Raw genomic sequence first — 18492 nt, forward strand, 5'->3', positions numbered from 1 at the left:
TGGTCTAGTTTTAGCATAAGATTTTCCAAGGCATTAAAAGCCCACCTGCATCCCAGGTCCACAGAATAAAAGTGTGGAGTTCCACTGCTCTGAGCTTTGGGAGGGGGTTACACAGTTGTGCGAGACACAGCAGTGTTTAACTGCAGTGTTAAATTTCTGCAACTAAACACTCCATTTACATGAACTGTGTATTATAGAGGGAGTAATTGCAGAGTCATGACCAAAACTGGATGCAGAGATTGACAAGCAAATGGGAAATTCAACCTAAGACTAATTCCCTGATTGGAACATGGCAGACAAAGTCGCTGATCACTACCCAGGGAACCTGGCAAGATGCAGTGGGTGCTGTAATCTACACAAAGGATAAATTTTAATGAAGGGATTTTGCACAAGCCAGGGACAAGCTCTGAGGCCAGGATAGCTGAATGTCCCATCCAGGAAGGAGACATGTAGATGGCACCCAGCCACAAGATATACCTACTTCCTCTCCCAGCAACTTCCACTTACCCTATTCTGCTCTGAACCAGAAGGAAGCCAGGTGATGGTTGCCAGTATTTGAATCTTGCAGACTGTTGGCATTAGGTTCTGAGAGCAGTCGTGAGTCATCATAGTAACCGTGACTTCACTTGGTTCTGAACCAATCAGGCCCTGGGACTCAGGGAAAAAGAGAGAGTGTGCTAAGGAAAGAAGTCATGTTTCCTCTCACTGTTTACTCTCTGGTCCAGGTCTTTCTTCAAAAGAAACCTGAGTGGTCTGACAGGTAAAATATTCTGATATACCAAGATCATAGAGCATCCTTTTGTGCCATAACCTAACTAATCTACCTGATAAACCTCAACCCTGTTTGGTAATGGGGGGGAAGGTATGGGAGATTCATTTGTTCAAACTGATACAGAGAAACTATAGAGCAGTGGATAAAAACACAGCCTTCAGATACAGGCTTTTTTCAGTTCCAATCTCACCTTTCTATCACTTGGGCAAGTCCTTTAATCTCTCTTGAGGTCAAAATAGAGAACACAGTTGGCATCCACCCCTAGCCTTGGCATTATGCCAGATTCAAGTATAATACCACTCAGCACTTTTTGGGGTGAGACTGGGTCAGTTATCAGAGGCGAGTACAATCTTTAAATAACTGAGATTATGTTCCCAGGATGGAAACTCAGAAGGATGGGCCTTAGAAACAGAAACTAGGTAGCACCTGAGAATGTCCAGTTTATTTCTTACACAAGGGTTTGGAGTAAGATCCATACCTGCTTCGCCAGTGATTTTCAAAGAAGGCAAATCCTATTTGAAGCTAAAGTAACATAAAGAGATTTGGAATGAGGAAACAAATTATAGCAGCCTGTAGGTTGTAGAATGAAGAAATACAGATGTAAAATAATGAATTTTGTTATGGATAGATTTACCAAAGAGACCTACTCTCTCAACTTGCTGCACAAAATGCAGTAGAAGAAAGCCCCTATCCCAAGTACAGGGAAAACTCAGAGGTGAAAAGAAGGCAGCTCTGCAAAACAGCAACATAGAATTGAGTTAAAATTAATGCGAATGTAAGAATTACGTCGACACTTGAGCTATAAGCTAGCACTTTGAGTACAATCTAACAGGTCTGTGTGTGTCAGGTGATGATCAGATTGATACAACAGTGTGTCCTTAATGTCCTGGGTCCCATCAGGCTCCTACACAGCCCCATGTGTGAGACAGATTGAATAAATGATATGGTTGGCATTTCAAATCAGATGATGGCCCAAAGTGTGTGTGGGTGTGTGGCAGTGAGGAAGAGGTCCCCAGATCCACTTGATTACATGGAATTCATCATCTTTTTCAGGCTTCCTTGGTTGTGCTGTTTTACTGAGGTTGTTTGGGGCTGCTGCTTCATGGATAAAGAACTCCCTAAAGCCCGTCCCAGTGAGTCTGCACTGAACATCAAGAAGTCAGGCAAATCCTTCAAATGCAAGAAGCCCACCAAAAATGTGCAGGTCTTTTTAATCAACAGACAACTGGGCAGGAACAGAAGTGACACTGACCTGTCAAAGTGGCTATGGATGCTGCCATAAAGCAACTCCAGGGTGAACATGGCCTTGGACAAAAAGTCATGTGGCTTATGTGCTGAGGCCTGCCCAGAATTTTGAGACATTAATTATAATTAGAACAATAAACTCCTCCCATGTTTGAGCCATTAAAACAGAGTCTGTCATTTCACTCCTTTGGGTTGGATGTGTGTTTGCTGACAGGGCTTACTTGGGTTACACTGGAAGGGGCTTTTGTTCATCCTAACGCACAGTGCAGGGGTGCTCAGACACAGAGCAGAGAGTGAGATCATGCTGCACACCAGATCTCCCCCATCAATCTGAAAAACACTGCGAAGTCGAAGTGATGTAGTACTTGGCATTCAAGGACCAAAGACTCTAATCCCTAGCCATTTTGAAGAGACCACCCTGGTGTTTCTCTCTAAAACCTAATGCCTGTCCTAATGAAAAGACATTGTTTAAGAGCAGACCAACAGCTGGGCCGGGGGTTTGGGACATGTTTCATCATTGCAGATGTCATGTCCACAGAGCCTTCCAGGGGCAACTGCTCTATTCAGTGTCCCCAGGAAAGTGGAATGCCCTGATGGCTTTTTTGTGTCATGTCAAACAAACCTTCAGGCCACAGCCAATCAAAGATAATTAATTTTCCTGAAGTGAAGCCACCCAATAGTCCAACAAGACATATGAGATGGTTCCCATTGAAAAACCTCTGTCCCTAAGAAATATCCTGAGCAAGTCAGATACTCCAAGAAACCTGAAATGGGAACTATGTGCGCAATTGGTGACTGAGAAGTGAGAGCTAAAGCTGAAGAGGGGACAGGGAGAGCAAAGAGGTCAGAGCCATGGTGGATATGGGCAAGCTTAAGTTAGGAATAAGATGAAATTAACATAAAAGGAACCATTAAAACCATAACAAATTCCAAGCATTTCTCTTGTCCTTTAACGTAAGCTGCAAAATAAGCCTGCAAGCAGTCCTTCTGTCCCCTCCACCTCTCCTTCCCAATTCCCTGTGCTCTCACAACCTGTCCAGCATTTCCCAAGTCCCCTTCCTGTGTCCCCTCCCCCACCTACATCTAAGGGGCTGTTATTCTCTCTCCCCTTAGCCAGGTCTCTTCTGGATCTGTATTAGATAGAAAATTTAACTCCTCTATGTCCATTTAACTCTCCTCCCTGTCCCTGTCAACTTTGCTTTCCCTGCTCTGATTCAGCATTGCCAAAATAGAACCACAAGCCTCTCCTCAGAGGATGCAACTGACTGTAGGTTGGAAGGGGAGGGTTTAGAGGACATCCAGGTAGAGGGGCCTCTTGGGTGCACTCTTGGTGGGAAAGCTGCCTGGATACTCCTCTGTTGGTTACTATTTTGCTGCAGTTCAGGATCAAACAGTGGCTGTACCAGCTGGTAGAGAATCAGTCTTTTTGGTTGAATACCAGGGGATATGCAGCTGATCTGGCTGATAGGGGATGTAGCTGGGTGAGCTTTTCCCACTTGGTAGGGAGCATATCTGATGAGAGCAGGGAAAATCGTGGCTAGGCCTTTGATGCCCTGTGAGGCTCAATTATGCCAAGGCAGCACATGGAATTTCAGGCCTTGTAACACATGGCAGTAGACAAAATCGCTGAGAAGAGTGAATGAACTGAGGAGTGAGCCAGCAAAGCATGGTGAAGAAGGCTGAGACTCTGAGGGTGCAATCAGCAGCTGACAGCGGTAAGGCAGTCAGGAAGGAGAGCTGGGTGTAGACTCTAACCCACAGTGGGAAATGGCCTGATCTTTTAAATTAATTCATTTTTCATTGATAAATAAAAATTGTGTCATGTCCAACATCATGCTTTGAAATGTGTATACATTGTGAAATGGCTAAATTAAGCTAATTACATTACATTACATGCTTATCATTTTTTTGTGTATGGTGAGAACACTTAAAATCTACTCTTTATCAGTTTTCAAGAATACAATACAGTTAGTTACTAGCTGTAGTTAACATTTTTAACAACAGATCTGTTGAACTTGTTTCTCCTTTCTAACTGAAATTTTGTATTCTTTGACCAACATCTCCCCTCACTGTTCCAGGCCCTGGCAGCCACCATTATCTTCTCTGCTTCTATGGGTTCAACTTTTTAGACTCCACATAGAAGGGTGATCATGAAGTATTTGCCTTTTCTGTGCCTGGCTCATTTCACTTAGCAAAATGTCCCCTAGGTCCATTCAGGACATGGCTTGATTTTTTATTGATAATTTTGTACCTGTTTATGGGATACATGTGATATTTTGTTACAAGCATGGACTATGTAATGATCAAGTAAGGGTATTTGGGGTGTCCATCTCTTCAAGTATTTATCATTTCTATCTGTTGGGAACATACCAAGTTCTCTCTCCCAGCTATTTTGGAATCCATAGTACATTTGATGTTAACTATAGTCGCCTTACTTTGCTATCAAACATTAGAACTTATCCCTTCCATCTACCTGTATGTTTGTACCCATTAACCAACTTCTCTTTATCACTTCCTACCAACACACCCTTCCCAGACTCTGGTATTTATTATTCCATTCTCTCCCTCTATGAGATCAATGTTTTTAGCTATCATACATGAGTGAGAACATGAAATAATTGCCTTTCTGTACCTGGCTCATTTCACTTAACATAACCACCTCCAATTCCATCCATGTTGCTGCAACATGGATTGCGGAATTTTTTATGGCCAAATAGTATTCCATGGGTGTATATACACTACATTTTCTTTTTCCACTCATCCACTGATGGACACCTAGATTGATTCCATATCTTTGCTATTGTAAATAGTGCTGTGATAAACATGCGAGTGCAGGTATCCCTTTGACATACAGATTTCTTTTCCTTTGGATAGATACTCAGTAGTGGGATTGCCAGATCATATAGTAGATATATTTTTAGTTTTTTTGAGAAATCTTTATACTGTTTTTCATAGTGTTTGTACTAATTTCCATTCCCAAAAAAGTGTATGAGTTCTCTTTTCTCCACATCCTTGCCAGCATCTGTGACTTTTTTTTTTTTTTGTCTTTTAATAGTAGCCATTCAAACTGGGGTAAGATGGTATCTCATCGTGGTTTTGATTTGCATTTCCCTGATATTTAGTGATGTTGAGTACTTTTTTCGTATACCTGTTGGCCATTTGTATGTCTTCTTTTGAGAATTGTCCATTTATGGCATTTGCCCAATTTTTAACGGGATTGTTTTATTATTCTTGACTTGTTTGAGTTTCTGGTATATTCTGAATATTAATCCCTTATCAGATGAATAGTTTGCACACATTTTTACCCATTCAGCAGGTTATCTCTCCACTCAATGGATTGTTTCCTTTGCTATGCAGATTTTTAGTTTGATATAGTCCTTTTTGTCTCTTTTTGCTTTAGTTGTCTGTGCTTTTGAAGCCTTAGCCATAAAATCTTCACTTATGCCAATGTCCTGAAGATTTTTCCCTATGTTTTCTTCTACTAGTTTAATAGTTTTGGGTCTTAAGTCTTCAATCCATCTTGAGTTGATTTTTGTATATGGTTAGAGGTAGGGGTCTAATTTCCTTACTCCACATATGGATATCCAACTTTCCCAGCACCATTTATTAAAGAGGGTGTCATTTCCTCAGTGCATGTTGTTGGTGCCTTTGTTGAAAATCAGTGGGCTGTAAATATATGAATTTATCTCAGAGTTCTCTATACATTGGTCTAAGTGGCTATTTTTATACTAATTCTATATTGTATTTGTTACCATAGACTTGTAATGTATTTTGAAGTCCAGTAGTGTGATGCTTCCAGCTTTATTCTTTGTGTTTAGGTTTGCTTTGGCTATTCTGGCTTTTTTTTTTGTTGTTGTTCCATATGAATTTTAGGATAATTTTTTCTATTTCTGTGAAAAAAATGGCATTAGCGTTTTGAATCAGTAGATTGCTTTGGGCAATATGGTTATTTTAACAATACAAATTCTTCTGATCCATGAGCATGGAATGTCTTTCCATTTGTTTGTGTCCTCTTCAATTTCCTTCATCAGTGTTTTGTAGTGCTTTGTAGTTTACCTTGCAGAAATCTTTCATCTCCCTGGTTAAATTTATTCCTAGGTATTTTATATTTTTGTAGCTAATGGAAGTGGTATTGTCTTCTTGCTTTCTTTTTCAGCTATTTCATTATTGGAGTACAGAAACAGTACTGATTTTCATATGTTGATTTTGTATCCTGCAACTTTATCACATTTGTTTATCAGCTCTAAGAGTTTATTGGTGGAGTCTTTTGATTTTTCTAAATATAAGATCATGTCACCTGCAAAGAGGAACAGTTTGGTTTCCTCTTTTCAAATTTGGGTGTGTTTTATCTCTTTCTCTTGCATGATTGCTCTGGCTTGGACTTCCAGTGCTGTGTTGAATACGAGTCATGAAAATGGGCATCCTTAACTTGTTCCAGTTCTTAGAGGAAAGGCTTCCAACTTTTCCCCATGAAGTATGATCTTACCTGTGGTTTTGTCATATATAGCATTTATTGTTTTGAGATATGCTCCCTCCATGCATAGTTTGTTGTGAGTTTTTATCATAAAGGGATGTTGAGTCTTATCAAATGTTTTTTTCTGCATCTATCAAGATGATAATATAGTTATTGTTCTCCATTCTGTTCATATGATGTATCACATTTATTGATTTGTATATGTTAAACCATCCTTACATTTCCTGTTATAACTCCCACTTGATCATGGTGTATTATCTTTTTTGATGTGCTGTTGAATTCAGTTTGCTAGTATTTTGTTGAGGATATTTGTGTCTATGCTCATCAGGGATATTAGCTTATAGTTTTCTTTTTTACTATGCCCTTGTCTGGTTTGGGTATCAGGGTAATTCTGGCCTTGTAGAATGAGTTAGGGAGAATTCCCTTCTCTTAATAGTTTGAGAAGGATTGGTATTGCTTCTTTACGTATTTGGTAGAATTCAGCAATGAACCTATCCAACCCCGGACTTTTCTTTGTTGGGAGATTTTTTACTAGTGATTTAATGTTACTACTTGTTGTTGGTCTGTTCAGGCTTTCTCTCTTCCTGATTCAAGCTGGGCAGGTTGTATGTTTCCAGGAATTTACCAATTCCCTCTAGGTTTTCCCGTTTATGAGCATATAGTTGTTCATAATACTATGATGATCTTTTGTATTTCTGTGGTATCAATTGTAATGCCTCCTTTTTCATTTCTGATTTTATTTATTTGGGTCTTCTCTCTTCTCGATTATTCTAGCTAGTGGTTTATCAATTTTGTTTATCAACCAACTTTTCATTTAATTGGTCTTTTCTATTGTTTCTAGTCTCCACTTAATTCTGCTCTGATAGTTTAAGTTTCTTTACTTCTAATTTTGGGTCTGTTCTTAATTTGATAGTTCCTTGAGGTGCATTGTTTGATAATTTGAAATCTATTTTTTCAATGTAGCCTTTATTGTTATAAATTTCTCTCTTACCACTGCTTTTGTTGTATTCCACAGGTGTTGTTATGCTTTATTTTATTTTTATTTGTTTCAAAAAATGTTTTGATTTCCATCTTAATTTCTTCATTGAGCCAGTGGTTGTTCAGGAGCATGTTCTTTAATTTCCATGAATTTGTATTGTTTCCAAAGTTCCTCTTAATATTGATTTCTAGTTTTATTCCATTGTGGTCTGAGAAGTTACTTGGTATGATTCCAATTTTTATAATTTGTTGAGCCTTTTTTTGGTCGTGGCCTAACATATACTCTATCCTGGAGAATGTTCCATGTGCTGATGAAAAGAATGTGCATTCTGCAGTAGTTGGATGAAATGTTCTATAAACGTCTGTTAGGTCCATTTGGCTTAAAGTTGAGTTTAAATCCAATGTTACTTCTTCTTTATCTAGATGACCTGTCTAACGCTGAGAGTGGGTGTTGAAGTCCTCCATAATTACTGTATTAGAGTCTAAATCTTTAGATCTAGTAATATTTGCTTTATGAATCTGGGTGCTCCAGTGTTGGTTGCATATATATTTAGAATTGGTATTTCTTCTTGCTGGTTTGATCCCTTTATCATTATATAATGACTTTCTTTGTCTTTACTATTTTTGGCTTAAAGTATCTTTTATCTGACGTAAGCATAGCTACTCCTGCTGGCTTTTGGTTTCCATTAGTGTGGAATATACTTTTCCACCCCTTTACTTTCAGTCATACATGTCTATATGTAAAGTGCATTTATCATAGGCAGCACATAGTTAGATCACGTTTTTTTTACCCTTTTACCCAGTCCATATTTTTAAGTGGAGAAATTAATCCTTTTATATTCAAGGTTACTATTAATATGTGAGGTTTTGTTCTGTCATGTTATTCATTGTTTTCTGGTTATTTTGTATAATCTTTGTTCCTTTTTTTCCCTTATCGTTTGTCACTGTGGTTTGGAAATTACCTGTAGCGGTATCAGTTGAGCACTTTTTCTTTCTCATCTGTAAGTTTGCATTACCATTCAGCTTAATACTTAACATTTTGTTTTCATGGTGGTAAATGTCCTTTTGCTTCTAGGTTTATGACTCCCTTGAGCATTTCTTGTAGGGGCAGTCTAGTGATGATGAATTCCCCCAGCTTTTGCTCATCTGGGAAAGACTTTATTTCTCCTCCATTTATGAAATATAATTTTGCCAAAAATGGTATCCTTGGCTAGCAGATTTTTTTTCCTTTTAGCATGTTGAATATATGATTTCATTCTCTCTGGCCTATAATATATCTGTGGGGAAATCTGCTGTTAGTCTCATAAGGGTTCCTTTATAGGTAACTAGATGCTTTTTTAGAATTATTTGTCATTGACTTTAGACATTGTAAATATAATGTACCATGGGGAAGATCTTTTTGCATTGTATGTTTGAGGATCCCTGGGCTTCCTGTATATGAATGTCCAAACCTCTTGGTAGACCTGGAAATTTTTCATCTATTATTTCATTAAATAGGTTTTCAAAATCTTTTGTTCTCTCTTTGCCTTTTGGGACACCAATAATTTGTATATTTGGTTACTTTATGGTGTCCCATATATCACAAAGGCTTTGTTCATTCTTTTTTATTTTTGTCCAGGTTATTTCTAAAAACCTTTCTTCAAGATCTTAGATTCTTTCTTCTGCTTGATCTAGTCTATTGTTGGAGTTTTTCAAGTGCATTTTGCAGTTCAATGTAGTCTTCAGTTCCAGAATTTTTTTTAATGATAGATATTTCTTTCTCATTCATGTCCTAAATTGTTTTCCTGATTTCTTTTTATCATTTTTTAGAATTTTCTTCTATCTCACTGAACTTCTTTAGAATTGATAATTTGAATTATTTTTCCAGGATTTAATGAATTTCTTTTTGATTGAAATCTGGTTTTGGATAATTATTTTGTTCCTTTTGGAGGTGTCATGTTTCCTTGCTTTTTCGTGTTTCCTGTGTCCTTACATTGATACTTGCCTATCTGGTGTATCAGTCACTTCTTTCAATTTTTTGAATTTGCTTTGTTAGAGGAGGGCTTTTTCCTGAAGATCTATCTATAGTATTGGTTGAGTAGGGCACTTTGGCTGTTATTCTGGGTGCATGAAGTAGTGTAGTCTCTGTATGATTTCTTTGGCTATAAACAGTGTCAGTGGTATCTAAGGTTTCCTTGCTGGCTTATGGTGAAGTTATTGGTGGAGGCTGTGAAACAGTTTTGCGGGGGACTGGTACACCAAGTATGCCAGTCTTTGGACCCCACTGGTGGCAGCAGTGGGCTGAGCATGCCTGTCCTTGGGTCCCAGGGTGGCGTACACTGGCACCATTGTTAGCAGGCCCAGGCATGCCAATGCTTGGGCCTCCAGGTAGCTTACTTGGATGCCAGTAGAGGCATATATGGATCAGGCAAGTGGGTGGGTTCTCAGGATCCTGGGCAGTCAGTGTGGTGAGGGTGATGGCAGTGGTGGTGGTGGGATGATGCTCTGCTTCCCAAGTGGTTCATGCTGGTACGGGCAGTGGTGGCTGTAGTGGCCTGGAAACTGGCCCACAGGTAGGTGTCACCTGTGGTAGAGGCAGCTGGGTGGGTAAGAACAACCTCAGGCCCCTGGGAGGAGTATTCAGGTGCCAATGTTAGTGGACTGGGCTTGGTAATCCCCTGGCTCCTGGACTATGTGCTCTGTCTGAAGGTAGGATGAGGAGGGACAAAGCTTGGCCAGGATGGCTTGTCCTCGGGCCTCTTGATGATATGTACAGGTGCTGCCTATGAGAGGCAGGGGAAGAGCAATCATCAGACCACTGGCAGGATGCTTGGGTGGGCAGTAACAGCACAGCTGCTACTGGGTGCAGTGTCACCTTCAGTGACAGCAGCCTAAGTCGGTAGGTGGGGAGTGCACACACCACTCACACCTCAGCACTCACCTTAGCCCTGGGTGTGGTAGCCTATGCTCACTTGTGTCTAAGAGCCAAGGTGAGCAATGGCTTGATATATATATATATATATATATATTTTTTTTTTTTTTTTTGCGTATTGACAATGCAAGGGAATTTAGATCGTCCTGGCACTGGTTCTATCACTACTCTAGCTCTTGCACCTTTGTGATCTCTGCTTGCCATTTGCCTCTTTGCTCTCAGATGCATATCCTGCCATAGTGGTTGGAGATTAACTAATGCCTCTGGGATTTACACAGGTGAAAGTGTTCAGAAGAGGTTCTGCAGAACTTGCCTGGTCACACAAAATGCACTACTGACCATATTTACCAACTTTCCTCTTCCAGCTCCAACTTTCTTTCTTTTCCTTTCTCTACTAAGCCTGACACAACTAAGTTAAAGAGTGTTTCTACATAATGTCTAAAAATGTTGATTCTGAGAAACAGTAGGACAATTTGGCAAAGTAAGAACAAGTTTGGTGTATTTCATTTCGGAACTTAGATGACAAAAATCCATTAAAAAATTAAAACTTTAATAATTATTAAAACGGTTTGCAGCTTTGTGACTGTTTATTAATTGGTTTAATATATATTCATTAACAAAATTAATATTCATTAACAATTATAAACAAAAATTAATAAACATATAAAACTTTCATGCTGTACATGCTAAAACATATTCCAGACAAAAGATGCCTTAAAATGTTCCTACCATTGGTTTAGAAATGGTATACCAAAAAACTAGCCTAAGGCAAAAAGAAAGGCAACTAAAACTGATGTGGCGTGGTATTTAGTACAGGAGGTCAAAGATATTTAAATCTTTGACGTAAGATAGACAAAATACTAGAAAAAGTAAATATTTCATAATATATGAAGGAAAACAGGGAGATGTTTTCTCTCACTAAGTTACATCCGTAATGTGGGTTGATATACGGTCATGAAAAATGGCAGTAGTCACAGACTGGTCATTCTGTCCAACAGACTCCTTTTCTCTGAGACCTTCCAACTGTACACACATTCTTCTATTTTCTGTGTGACTGAGTCCCATGGCCATTGCTACTTGGTTTGATACTTGTCACCTCACCCTAGATGAGCCAATCAGGTATTTTTCCTGATAATTTGGAGTTTGGAACTAGACCCCAAAACTCAGTGTTTTTCCTCTAAGTTTCATTACTGCCATTTCTGTATAGAGAACATTATTTAGAATACCTACTATTGAGTTCTCTTGAGCTACCCTTGTTTCTGTCCTTGCGAAGCATGCTTGCTGCTTTGGTTTCTTGGATTCTGTAAAGTACTTATGTTCTTCTAATTAATTATTTTGTTGTAGAAGTTCCCACTTTGTATTACATGCAACAAATATAAGCACTATCAAAGAAGTGTGTGGTTCTGCAATGTGCTTTATCAAGTGTACCAGAGCAGAGCTCTGAAGTATGTCATCTGGTGCATTGAGGACAAAATATTGGCAGCAGGGGCATAGAGGCTTCCAGGCCAGGGTAGAAACTCTCTCCTTTGTAATAAAGGTAAGAAATGTAGTGGGTAATCTAACATCTTCCTATGATGAGTGGTCTTTTTTGGCCATTACATGAGGCCACAAATACATTTTGAATGATTGTGGAGGTGATTAGGGAAATTTACTGAAATGTCTAAGGATAAGGCAAAGTTGGGGGGCCAATATGGTTCTGCAAAAGATCAGTTCAGAAGTCATGAGGACCTGAAATGGAAGTAATGGGCACACAGTTAATTCTTGGTCAAACCTGAAGTAGAACTTTTGTCTCTTAGTCAGTGGTGTTTTTCATTATACCATAGTGTTTAGTTTTGAAGGATGAGAGTCAAAATAGATAAGCCAGTGTGAGAATCTTTTTGGCATTCTCTAAATATTTTAATATTCTACCTACTGTTTCTTAGTTTTAAAAATTATCTTTGCAATTTCCAAACAGACATTTGTCAGATTTTTGACATATATAACAAAAATGATATAATTTCAGAACCTTAAAAGAGGATCTTGGCTGGGTGAGGTGGCTCATGCCTGTAATCCCAGCACTTTGGGAGGCCAAGGCAGGCAGGCCACGAGGTCAGGAGTTTGAGACCAGCCTGGCTAACATGGTGAAACCCTGTCTCTACTAAAAGTACAAAAATTAGCTGGGCATGGTGGCATGCACCTGTAATCCCAGCTACTTGGAAAGCTGAGGCAGGAGAGCCACTTGAACCTGGGAGGCAGAAGTTGCAGTGAGCCGAGATCGTGCCACTTCACTCCAGCCTGGGCAACAGAGTAAGACTCCATCTCAAAAAAAAAAAAAAAGATCTTAGAATCTAGAAAATAAAATATATGTTCCCAATCCATACTAATTGGCCTTTAGAGCAGAATATCCTTAATTCTTAAGGCATACCATTAATTTAATAATATACATTTAAAGTATATATATCTTATCATTATCTTCTTAATCTCAGAAATGTTAAAATGTAAAAAAGTAAGCATCTTGAAATACAAGAAAAACTGCTTATAGCCCTTATCTGGTTGTCTGGTTACTGTTTTATTGTATATACATGATACTGACAATTGCTTTGAAATATTTTTGATGGTTTTGGCAAATAAATGTTTATCCATATTAGGTAACTTTTTAAAATGATGAATGATGGTTTCCAACTGTGTTTTAGCATCCTCAAAATCTTCACTTTTTTTCCCTGTGAGCTCTTAACATGGAGAAAAATATGGGTCATTTTCCTAAAATTATGCTATTCTTACTTTATGGGAATAATCTCCATTTGTTACGATGTACAATTCTTCCAATGCATTATGGGATTTGTTTGGTTATTTTTCTTCAGGATTTTTGCATCTCCATAAATGGAAATGATCTTATGGTTATCTCTCTTTATGCTCGTCTTGTCAGTTTTTGAAGTTGCTACAGAGGAAAGAAATGAGACTTAAGGGGAAGCAAGGTTGGGGGGGGGGTTATCTTAGTCCATTTTGTGCTGCTATAACAGATTATCACAGACTCGGTAATTATAAAGAACAGAAATGTATTTTCTCACAGTTCTGGAGGCTGGAAAGTCCAAGATCAAGGCACTGACACCTGGTCTGGTGAGGGCCTTCTTGCTGCATCCTCACATGGTATAAGGTAGAAGGGCTAGAGAGGATGAACACTGTGTCCTCATATGGCAGAAAAGTGAAAGTGGGTGAATCCACTCCTGCAAGCCCTTTTAATAACAGCATTAATCCATCCATGCATCCATGAAGATGGAACTCTCTTGACCTAATCACCTCCCAAAGGCCACACCACCCAGCACTGCTGTACTGGGGATTAAGTTTCCAACCCATGAATTTTGGAGGGGACACATTCAAATTATAGCAAGGTTTATTTATATAATTTTATATTTTTAAATAGATTCCAGAATTGTTTCTTTTGATTAATTAGAAAGAGGAAACATTGTTGATGTAGGAAGAGAAGCAATTAGTGTTGGATGTTTATGCAGGAGTGAAGTCCCCATAAAGGCAAAATCTTCATGAAGGCCATGTGCACAGTGGAGGGATTTGGGAAAGGGCTTAGACATCTCTCCATTGTTACAGAAGAGTAGGCAGAGAAAGCTGGAAGATGTCAGGATGTTGATAAAGGAGCTCATGTCTAATGGCTTTTGTGTCAGATTCGGGGAATGAGATGTGACTGCAGAAGCAGAGGTTGACGCGATGGGAACCAGCAACCAGTGAATGTGAGCAGTATGTAGAAGCTGGAAAAGGCAAGGGAATATATTCTTCCCTAGAGCTACCTGTGGGGGTTCAATCAGGCTGGTGGGAAAAATTTTAGTTATAATAGCCACAAATGCTCTTGGAAGGCCTAAGAGTTTGCATAACTTCGGTAATAGATCTGGCTGAAGACAGCCAGAGTCTCTATGCAGGAGCCAGAGAGCTCAGGGTGCAAATACAAAGGAATGTAGAGTAGTTTATCTAACTAACTTGTTTACTCATGTGGTCCTAAGACTAACCTTTGATTTACTGCAGGTGCTTAATTGCTTTCTACTCGGGAAGTCCACAATGTCAATTACCCTCTAGTGGTGTTGACTCAAGCCTTTGTCAATTAATCTTTGCTGAATAAATGCGAGTCTCACTAGCTGGTCAGGACCTCGGCTGCTACTAAGTGGCCCAGACACTCAGCTGGACTGGCAAAGCAGAATACCTGTGTGTCAGTGTACTTTATTCATCCATTGTTGAGTCAGGGTCTGCAGGACGGACCCCCGCAGCTGCCAAAAGGAACATAATTCTGTCAACCCATTTTAGAATTCTGACACTCACAATGTTAATATATTTGTGTCATTTTAAGCTACTTAAGTTCATGGTTATCTGTTAGAGCAGCAACAGAAAACTAATACAAAGACCTTAATCAAGGCCTTTCAACCTTGACATCAAAGTTGAGGAAATATGCCATGAAGTGCCATTTATTTTTTCCAAGTTTAAGAAAAGGTCAAATTGAGCTGTTAAATGGAGATACAAGGGAGATAATTACCACTTTCTCTCTTTCTCTCCAAATGTATTTATAGAGAGAGAGAGAGATAGGTAGATAGATAGACAGATAGACAGATAGGATAGATATAGATATTGACATATAGATACAGATAATGGGTTTCAATACTTAAAGGACCTGTTTTAATTTATATTTGCCTGCATAATTTCAACTGGTGGAGATGAGGTAGTGTGCGCAGGGTCTATGGGGTCCTTTTAAAACTCAAGCTGATTGTGCCAAACACTTAATTTTAACTTTTTACTCATTTGAGTCTGAGTATCCATGCCCACTATGAGATAGGGCAATGGGGACTACGGCCATGGAAAATTAGGCAATGTAACAGTTCTGTTGTTTAAGGTAAGGCATACTTGTGTATCTTCTATTTTATGTTTGATAACTGCCCTAAGAGTATAGGGGGTACTTTGTTTAAATGTAGTGGGATCCCCAGATATAGCTGTACTTTGGACCCCAGTACTGATTAAGGACATGAAGGTTTACCAACTGGTGTATTTTAGCAGGTGTTAAAATTAATTCTGAATCCAGAGGCATAAAAACAAATCAGCACCCTTTTGTTTTTCTGTTGTATATAGTATTTTAGTAAATGCTTGCCTTCCAATTGGGTCAATTTTGTTTCTTCACCCTTGTATTCAGGTTTTTTAAGGAAATGTAAATACACTTTGGGAGGTCTTCCCTACCCTGCTCATATTTATTGGTTTCTTCTTCCAGATAGTCTCAAGTTATTATTATCAGAGTTAGCAGCCTTCCTTATGGCAATGATTGCTTTACTGGGTTTAAGGATCCTGGGCTTAAGTCGGGTTTGAATGGACCCCTTGATTGTGCAACAGGGCACATGAAAATATCATTAGCATTTTCCAATAACATAATCAGGGGTTCTGTTGTTACAAAGTCATAGGCTGCAGTGACAACAAAAGCATTTTGTAGGGTCCTAGTGAGGCTTTTGCTTTTAGGAGCAAGAAGTCAGCCTGCCACATGGTAACTGCTCTTCCTCCATATGAGTGACCACCTCATGGGCACATAGATTGCACAGGGCATTATTCTTTCCATTGAGTTCTATAGAATGGGTCCAATGCCTGGTTGAGACACACAGACAGTAGTCACAGGGTAAGATTCATTCCCCTGAGCCCAGTGACAGTCATGGCTTATTCTGGAATTCAATGTAATCTGAGACACACAGATACATTTGGAACCAGACACATTACCCAGGGTCATTTTAAGGATGACCCCAATCCCATAATTCTATCCCCAAAATTAACTGTTGAAATTTCCATATTAGGTTAGTTAAACTGAAGCTTGGTAGGATTCAATAAATGCAGAGCAAAGAAACATAGCTCAAAGAGCAAGCTTTCTAGCAGAAAGCAGCTCAAAGTGCATCCTTTCAGTCAGCAGCTGAGCCAGTGAGGAAGCCAAACCAAGAGATCAAAGATACTCTGTGATAGTGGACATTGTTTAGAAAGCATGCTCACTGTACCAATACTTGTTGCAGCACACACACACACACACAGACACGCACACCCAAAGAAGGTTTTTAACAGGTTTATTACTCACATACCGAGGCTTTCTGGGGAGAGGAGGGCAGGCAACCTGAGGCACTGATTAAAATCCATCACAGTAAAAGATGAAAAATGGAGGTAAGATACTTGATGACACATTTTCTTGACAAACTTTGAAGTAGGAATGATTATGACCCCAGTTTACAGATGAGAAAATGAAGCTTAGAGAAGTGAACCCAACTGATCTAAAAATAATTTATAAGTGTCAGCAATGGAACTTGGATACACATTTACCTTATGTTAGTGACTATGTTCTTAATCCAGGCCAGGTAAAGTGGAAAACATTTGAACTAGTAAAAAGTTGATTTCCAAAGTAATGGAGAGACATTGTCTTATTATGTGTGGATACCTGTTAAATTAATAATAAATGCTGCACCAATTATGTGCAGTATACAATTATACTTTAAAACAGAGGATGCTGCTGTTAGTATACTAACTCTTGTTCGAATTGGACATTACTTTACATCAGTGCTTCTTAGTGCACTAATAAAAATATAGTTTCTTGCCTCAGGACACACACACCTCTGTGACACCAGTAACACTGTAGTCAGAGGCTGAAGGTCAGTGTGTCGGTAGGCTATTGGATCTCACAGTGTTGCAAGTGACTTAAGGTCATGACTCACCTGAGCACCATTAGTACAACCGGCGGCAGGGCTTCAGGCCCAGATGCCCATGCTCTAACATTGGAAGAACCAGAATTGAGGTCATGCATGGCTGCAAGCGTAGTTGTCTTAGGTCTCTGAGAATACAGTACATGCTGTGTTAGCCCAGCTGAGGTTCTCAACAGCAGATGCTAGCAGAAATCTCAGGGACAAAAATGGAATGTCCTTTCCTGAGTGAAAACAAGCAATTCCATAGCCAAGGACCTGACCATCGGCCATGGTGTAGAAACCAGCTTAAGACTCAGGAGCCCTGCCCCTTCTGCTACTGTGAGGACCATGAGCTTTGCCTTACTCTAAGATGTCTTCTTTGGAAATGGGAAGAAGGCAGGGGAAACAACCCTACTGATGAGACACACTTTCAAGGAAATGTATATCCAATGGTGACTGCTTAAATCAGAGGTTGGCTGAGGTGACCACATGATAAATGCTAAGGGAGGAGGATTAAACGAGATGATATTACTAAAGCACTCAGAACAGTGGCTGGCATGCAGAGAGTGCTCAGAGCCAGTGCATGCCAGCCACTGTTCTGAGTGCTTTAGTAATATCATTGAGAGGTGACAGCGCACTGGCAGTCCTCACAGCCCTCGCTTGCTCTCGGCGCCTCCTCTGCCTGGGCTCCCACTTTGGCGGCACTTGAGGAGCCCTTCAGCCCACCGCTGCACTGTGGGAGCCCCTTTCTGGGCTGGCCAAGGCCAGAGCCGGCTCCCTCAGCTTGCAGGGAGGCGTGGAGGGAGAGGCGCGAGCAGGAACCAGGGCTGTGAGCGGGCTTGCAGGCCAGCTGAGCTCCGGGTGGGCGTGGGCTTGGCGGGCCCCGCACTCGGAGCAGCCGGCCGGCCCTGCCGGCCCCGGGCAATGAGGGACTTAGCACCCGGGCCAGTGGCTGTGGAGGGTGTACTGGGTCCCCCAGCAGCGCCAGCCCACCGGCGATGCACTCAATTTCTCACCGGGCCTTAGCTGCCTTCCCACAGGGCAGGGCTCGAGACCTGCAGCCCGCCATGCCTGAGCCTCCCACCCCCTCCATGGGCTCCTGTGCGACCTGAGCCTCCCCGACGAGCGCCACCCCCTGCTCCATGGCGCCCAGTCCCATCGACCACCCAAGGGCTGAGGAGTGCGAGCGCATCGCGTGGGACTGGCAGGCAGCTCCACCTGCAGCCCCGGTGCGGGATCCACTGGGTGAAACCAGCTGGGCTCCTGAGTCTGGTGGGGACGTGGAGAACCTTTATGTCTAGCTCAGGGATTGTAAATACACCAATCAGCACCCTGTGTCTAGCTCAGGGTTTGTGAATGCACCAATCGACACTCTGTATCTAGCTACTCTGGTGGGGCCTTGGAGAACCTTTATGTCTAGCTCAGGGATTGTAAATACACC

At 40.5% G+C, this 18492-nt stretch overlaps 2 protein-coding genes across 12 annotated transcripts in view; one reads left to right on the plus strand and one right to left on the minus strand.

Moving 5' to 3' along the window:
• ZNF75D (zinc finger protein 75D) overlaps positions 1–18492 on the minus strand; it is a 222969-nt gene that overhangs the window by 185979 nt on the left and 18498 nt on the right. The window lies entirely within an intron of this gene.
• LOC112438429 (embryonic testis differentiation protein homolog C) lies at positions 1372–17531 on the plus strand. The gene has a single exon (XM_063601654.1). It carries the CDS (start codon positions 1716–1718, stop codon positions 2052–2054), a length of 339 nt encoding a protein of 112 aa, XP_063457724.1. The 5' UTR covers positions 1372–1715; the 3' UTR covers positions 2055–17531.

Source organism: Pan paniscus, chromosome X (genome assembly GCF_029289425.2).
Source record: "Pan paniscus chromosome X, NHGRI_mPanPan1-v2.0_pri, whole genome shotgun sequence".
In the NCBI taxonomy this organism is placed as follows: Eukaryota; Metazoa; Chordata; class Mammalia; order Primates; family Hominidae; genus Pan; species Pan paniscus.